Source organism: Diospyros lotus, chromosome 2 (genome assembly GCF_014633365.1).
Source record: "Diospyros lotus cultivar Yz01 chromosome 2, ASM1463336v1, whole genome shotgun sequence".
Taxonomy (NCBI): domain Eukaryota; kingdom Viridiplantae; phylum Streptophyta; class Magnoliopsida; order Ericales; family Ebenaceae; genus Diospyros; species Diospyros lotus.
This window is the reverse complement of record NC_068339.1, coordinates 11,824,790-11,831,662: the sequence shown is the minus strand read 5'-3', so window position 1 is coordinate 11,831,662 and position 6,873 is coordinate 11,824,790. Positions and strand designations below refer to the sequence as shown.

The following is a 6,873-nucleotide window of genomic DNA, read 5'->3' as shown; positions in this document are numbered from 1 at the left end:
ACAGTTGAAGCTGGAACTGCAAGAAGTTGACTTGCAATAATTGCAAGAGTTGGAAATGTCTCCTTGTGCCTTTTCCACCACTCCAAAATTTTAAAATTTAAACTTGTATCATCACCAAACTCAAAAACTGTGGTTAGATAAGTTTCGAGCTCCGAATGTGAGCTCGATCTAGGTTTTTTCCTCCTTTGATCTAAAAATTTATGACCCCATTTCATTGGTTGGGAGGAAGAGGAATGCGAAGCCATGGATGGAAATGATTCTTTACTACTAGGAGCAATAACATATGCTTCATATAATTGATTGCATAAAGTTCTAACCTTAGAAATTATAATATTCACATCAATTTCTTCATTATTTTCTAATCCTAACAACGAATAATAGTTAGACAAACACTCAATTAAACCATCAAATTTACACCTAGAATCAAATACCATAGTAACAAGAGAAATTTCAGGAATAAATTGATAATAACGTAACCATTTTTCTCTCATTTCTAAAACAGCATGACAAATTTCTTCAACATTAATTCCTTCCATTAATACACCGACCACATTCATTGCTTCTATTAAAAATTGATGTGAAGTTGGTTTATAAACACTACTAAGTGTATGAGTAGCATCATTAAAAATTCGTAAAATATTCAAAATTGAACTACAAACATTCCACATAGTTGGAAAAATAGCATATTGTGGAATATAATTTGCTGCAAAAGAACACAATAAATCTTTATATTCAAAAGATTGATTAAGTAATTTAAAAGTTGAGTTCCAACGAGTAGGGACATCTTTTGAAAAACGTTTTGGGGTTTGACCATTGGAGGTGCAAAAATGTGCCCATGTTTTTGCAGTTCGAGGGTGTACCCAAATATAAGAAATAACATTTCTAATTGGATCTAAATAAGAATTAAGTGACTTAATACCATCTTGAACACATAAATTTAAAACATGGCATGCACATCTAACATGAAAAAATCTTTCACCAAAATTTGGTTGGCAAATTCTTTTCAATTCATTAATAGAAGCAGTATTAGCCGATGCATTATCAAAAGAAATTGAAAAAATTCTATTAACTAATCTATATTCTTGTAAAATTTGTTGAATTAATCTACAAATATTTTCAGCATTATGACTTTCATCAAAACATCGATACGCAAGAATTCTTTTTTGTAAAACATAATTTTCATCAACCCAATGACAAGTAATACCCATATATGAATGAGTTTGCCAATGATCACTCCAAATATCACTACAAATAGAAACATTAATATTATTGTTTTGAAAATATGTTATCAATTCAATTTTTGAGTTTTTAAACAATTTTAACAAATTCCTTTTCAAAGTATTTCTAGGAATTGATTTAAAACTAGGATTAACAAAGTTTTGACAAAATCGAGTAAAACCTAATTTTTCACCAAAACTAAAAGATAAATGATCAATTGCTACCATTTCAGCTAAACCAGATCTACAATTAGCTTCATTATAATGAAATAATTGAGGAGAGTTTGAAGAGGTAGCAAACCCGGATATCTGTGTTTGATCGCGGCTCAATCCAACCTTGAGCGGGTGCTTTGTTTGCAAATGTCGGGCGAAAGTACCATATCCACCTCCTTGCTTGAATTTGTATACCTGATTACAATAATTACAAGATACATCAAATTTACCATCTCCTTTTGGTGTTTTCTTGAAATGAATATTAAAAATATCAGAAGTAGAAATTTTTCCACCTCCCTTTTGTTGAGTTTCACTCTCTTGTGTTTGAAAATTTTGAGCTTCAAACTCAACATTTTCAACATTTTCAAAATTTCTACCTTCACTTGCCATTTTTTTGAAAAAAGTATGATAATAAAAAAATATAATAATGATAAAATAATATAGTAACAAGTAATAAATAATTAACAATATAATTGAATAAATTGATAAATAACAAAATGAGAAGATTGAAGAAATTGAAATTGAAATATTAAATGAGAGACAAAATTGAGAGAATAATAGCTTGAGACTTGAGAGAGAGAGAGAGAGAGAGAGAGAAAGTGTGAAAAATGAGTGGGGGAGGGAGGGGTATATATAGATAGGAATTATAAAATTAAAAAAAAAATTAATAAAATTGGCTTGGGGGGGTGGCAGCCAACGGTCCAATTTTGGACCGTTGGGGGGGAGGGGGCACGGGCGGCGGGGGGGGGGGGGGGGGGGGGCAACGGTCCAATTTTGGACCGTTGGGGGAGGGGGGGCCAACGGTCCAATTTTGGACCGTTGGGGGAGGGGGGGAGGGGGGGCACGGAGGGGTTTTTTTTCGGTTCCGCGGAACCGGAACCGCGGAACCGGAACCGGCGGTTCCGGTTCCCCGGAACCTTGAACCGGAACCGAATCGAATTTCGCCGGTTCAGTCCGGGTCCGGTTCCGGCCGGTCCGGTTCCGGTTCGAACCGCCGGTCCGGTTCAATTTTGGCCATGTCTAGCTGTGCATGGGCACCAGCAGCGTGTGAGCTCGCTTTGATGGGCTCAGCTTGAGGTCTCCCGAATCTTAAGCGATTGGGCCAACCCATTGAATTAGGTCCAATCCACATAGTGTAGAGCGGTAGTAACAGTTATAAAATAATTTTATTAATTAATAAAATATTGTAAAACATGAAATCTTATCATTAATACAAAGGAGTGTTTTTGAGTTGAAAATAAAGCGTACTCAATGTATTTTTTCAAAAACAACCAATATTTACTGCACTTTAAGAAAATACTAAAATTCCAATCTAGTTTTAATTTTAAAATAGATTTTTAATTTTTTAAATAATATAATTAACTTACTTTTTAATTTTAATTGTGAAATATGTTACTTTCAATTAGTTTTTACTATTAAAATGCTAACGTGACACTAAGAACAGTTGATCGGAATAGCCAGCAATGGTGCATTGTTGAATCGTTTCACTACTGCTTGCAGATAAGGAAGGTTGGCTTTGGAGATCATTTGCAAGCAAGCACAGTTTTCCTTTGTCTACAGTAATGTTTCTTACTTCTCTTCTCTTTGTTTCTCAAGCGACTGCTAGATCAGGATCCCTTGGTTGATTCCTCTGGCCATCACTCCCATTGAAGTTTTCACTTAAAAGAAAGTTTTCACTTAATGAGAAAAGAAAGAAAATGCAAATTAGCAATTAAGGATCCCAACGAGGAAAAAGAAAAACAATTGGAGACCGAGGAGGTTAATTTCACTCTCCCAAATTCGCACGATATGCAGCTAGCAATTTTAAAGGGAGCATGGTCAATAGATATAGATCGATTAGGAAAATCACATTGTCTATAATTTCAAGATCAGACTAATAAGTAATAATAAGATGAAGGACTACCCTTCATCTTTTTGAACCCTTAATTTCCTTGAAAGAGCTGGTATATGAGATCATGAAGCTACGTGTACTTATTTATATAGCTATAAATTAATTTAAAGCATTTCTACTCATCAAGCATACGACCATGGTACGTACTTCCTAGCTAAGAGACGCAACGGAATTTTCTTCTGCATAGATATTCCAGGTTTTACATCTGTATCGATATCTTCGTTATTCTTTATCCCAGTAGCAGCTGGGAGCTCCCAGTTGAAGCCGCATATAAGATTAGCAAGTGCAAGCTCCACAGTCACAACTCCCAGATGAATACCTGGGCAACTTCTTCGACCAGCGCCAAATGGAATTAGTTCAAAATCTTGCCCTTTAAAATCAATAGAATTGTTCAAAAACCTCTCGGGAAAAAACTTTTCAGGGTCCTCCCAAGATTTGGGATCTCTACCAATGGCCCAAGCATTCACGTAAACTACAGTTTTCGGATGAACTTTGTAGCCAGCAATAGTGCATGGTTCAATTGTTTCATGTGGAAGTAACAATGGAACTGGAGGGTGCAATCTCAATGTTTCTTTCACCGCTGCTTTTAGATAAGGAAGATTTTGCAGATCAGTTTCATGTATAACTCCTTTATCTCCGGCAATGTTTCTTACTTCCTCTTGAATTCTCTTCATGGCCTCTGGACGTTTTACTAGCTGTGTCATTGCCCAGATTAGGGTGATTGCATTTGTGTGCGTACCAGCGGTAAAGATATCCTGATGCAACAATCACCAAAATAGAATATGTTACAAAATTGGATTGAATATAAATCACCACGATAAAACTATCGATAATATCTAAATACAGTTTATGTAAAAACCTCAAATTGAAAATATTATAAGTAAAAAGAATAAAATATCACTAAGTAAATAATTATCAATATAAAAGTAATATTGACACATAAATTTCATGACTTTGAGTACCTATTTATAAACTTAAAATCATCTATAAAAATACACAAAAAAATTATATTTTGATGAAAAGATAATTCATGAAGATATTCTTCCAAATAAGATAAATTTTAATCAAAATCGAATTTGACAACATGCTAATCATAGTCAAATTTAAAATTATAATCATGATTAAATTAAAAAATTCAGTTACAAATAAATAAAAATTTTGAGACATAATTATCACAATAATATATACAAAGATTTTGATGCAACCAGCATAAAAAATAATAATAAAAATGAGTCATGATTTTTCACAGCCATTCCATTGTGCTCATTTGTAAGATTAAATGAGAGAGAGAGTAAACCAACCATAAGCACTGCTTTGATGTGATCCATTGAGAGGTCGATTGCAGACAACCCATCATTGTTTAGCCGAAGACAGACATCAATAATATCCTTTGTTCCAGTCTTGCGACTCTTCTCGTCGAGGTGCTCATCAATTACTTCTTGGAAGAATACATCCAATGCCCGGAAAGTTCTCTCCAATCGAAATGATCGTCCAGTGAGTTTATCAACCCAACTCATACAAGGAAAATAGTCCGCGAAGAAGAAGCCTCCTGTCAAATCTTGGACTTCATCGAGAACTTCATGAAACCTACTTCTCCCACAAACCCCGTCATCATAGCTCTTTCCAAGAGCAATTTTGCAAATAACCGAGTTTGTGAAAGAAATCAACATCTCACTCAAATTTATGGGTTTTGATTCGGACGTAAACTTATGAATCTTTCTCATCATTTTTGAAACCTCATCTTCTCGAATGGAACGAAAGGATTGAACCCTTTTGGAACTGAAGATGTGAAGGATGCAAATCTTTCTCATTTCTCTCCAGTTGTCACTGTAAGGCGAAAGGCCTATATCTAAGCCATTGTAAGATAGCTTCCGGAAGCAAACCATGGGGGGCCTGCCGGCAAACGCAGCATCATGTGTTTTCAAGACCTCTCTGGCCATTTTTGCTGAGGAAACGACAAGAATAGGTAGAGAGCCGAGTTGCAGAGACATGAGGGGGCCATATGTCTTGGAGAGTTCCCATAGATGGCGAAAGAGAATCGATTTGTTAAGCTGGTGTATATTTCCAATTAAGGGTAGCTGTGGAGGACCTGGTGGAACATGAATTCCTCCATTTTTCTTCCCTTTTCGGAGGAGGAGAAAAAGAATAATGGTGATCATAGATAAAAGGAGAAGAAACTCCATCGTCTTGTTGGCTCTCACTTTGAAGACTTGGAACTGCAGGCTACGGTATATATATGCATCCATGCACGCATGCCTCTTTTCCATACCAATATTGCTTCCCGGTCAATATTGTTGGCCATTTGTCGATAGTGTGCTACTTGCACAATTGTTTAGACAGTTGATTTGACAACTCTGCTTCAATATATTACAATTTTATCATATGTTTCAATTACAAATCTACCCTCAATTTGCCTACTTCCACCCCCCCCCCCCTCTCTCTCTCTCTCTCTCTCTCTCTCTCTCTCTCTCTCATTGTCGTTCTCATTCATATTATCGTTCGTCATCGACACAAGTACCTTCATTGTTGTTGAACCCGCTATTCGCCTCCACCACTATTCGCCTCCTCCGTTCCAACTATCACCGATACCTCTATCTCATCTCTTTCTCTCTCTCTCTCTTCTTGTTCTCACCATTGAGTGGTCAGTTTATTTTTTATATTTATTTTTCATTATATTACATTTAATATTTTAAAAATTTTGACAAAAAAAATACTCATTTTTAACTTATCATAAATCATAAAAACACTCAAAACAGATTGTATGAATTGATTATTTTGCTTATAATTTTTAAAATTTTAAATTAACACATAAATATATAATATATTTATGGAAAGTATATTTATATATAATTTCGGGTTAAGTATATATATATATATATATGTTAAACAAAAGTATATACTAATAGTTTGATACACCTTTATATATAATTTTTGACTTTTTATTTCAAGTAATATAAATAAATAATAACATAAAAATATATAATTATTTATATATAAGATAAGTATAAAATACATAAAATTTTATATTTTGTATGAATGATAAAGAGAAGAAATATAATTATATTGTGATTAATATAAGATAATTACAAAATTACAATTTTTTTTTTTTTTAAAATAGCAAGCCAAACTATACTCTTAAAAGTTTTAACATGTTACAAGTTAAAATTTTTAGAAGTTATAAAATGAGTTTAATTTAATTTAGATAATATTGTATAATATGTTTGTTGTTTTTAGTTGTATTTAAAAAATATATTTATGTATAATTATATATATATGTAAATCTTTTGTGTAATATGTACTTAATTTGTGTATATTTATATTTAGATAGAATATACATTTTCAGTAAACGGTGACAAACAACGATGAGTAGCAAACTGAGAGGAGAAGTTGCGGACGAGAATGAGAAAACCCACACACAAAGATAAAGAGAGAGTGGGAAGAGATGAAGGCGTTAGTGGAACGAGAAGAGAGATAGAGAAGTCAGAGACGGCTGGAATAGCGACTAGAAGCATTGATGGAGGCCGCTCAACAACAACGAGTAATGGTTGCATT

General features: G+C 33.9%; 1 protein-coding gene across 1 annotated transcript; it reads right to left on the bottom strand.

Annotated features, from left to right (window-relative positions):
* Positions 1-3,211: 3,211 nt before the first annotated feature.
* LOC127794423 (cytochrome P450 71A1-like) lies at positions 3,212-5,582 on the bottom strand. Its single transcript, XM_052325481.1, has 2 exons — positions 4,623-5,582; positions 3,212-4,076 (listed from the first exon to the last, which is right to left on the bottom strand). Exons 1-2 carry the CDS (start codon positions 5,565-5,567, stop codon positions 3,444-3,446), a joined length of 1,578 nt encoding a protein of 525 aa, XP_052181441.1. The 5' UTR covers positions 5,568-5,582; the 3' UTR covers positions 3,212-3,443.
* Between the last annotated feature and the right edge of the window lie 1,291 nt (positions 5,583-6,873).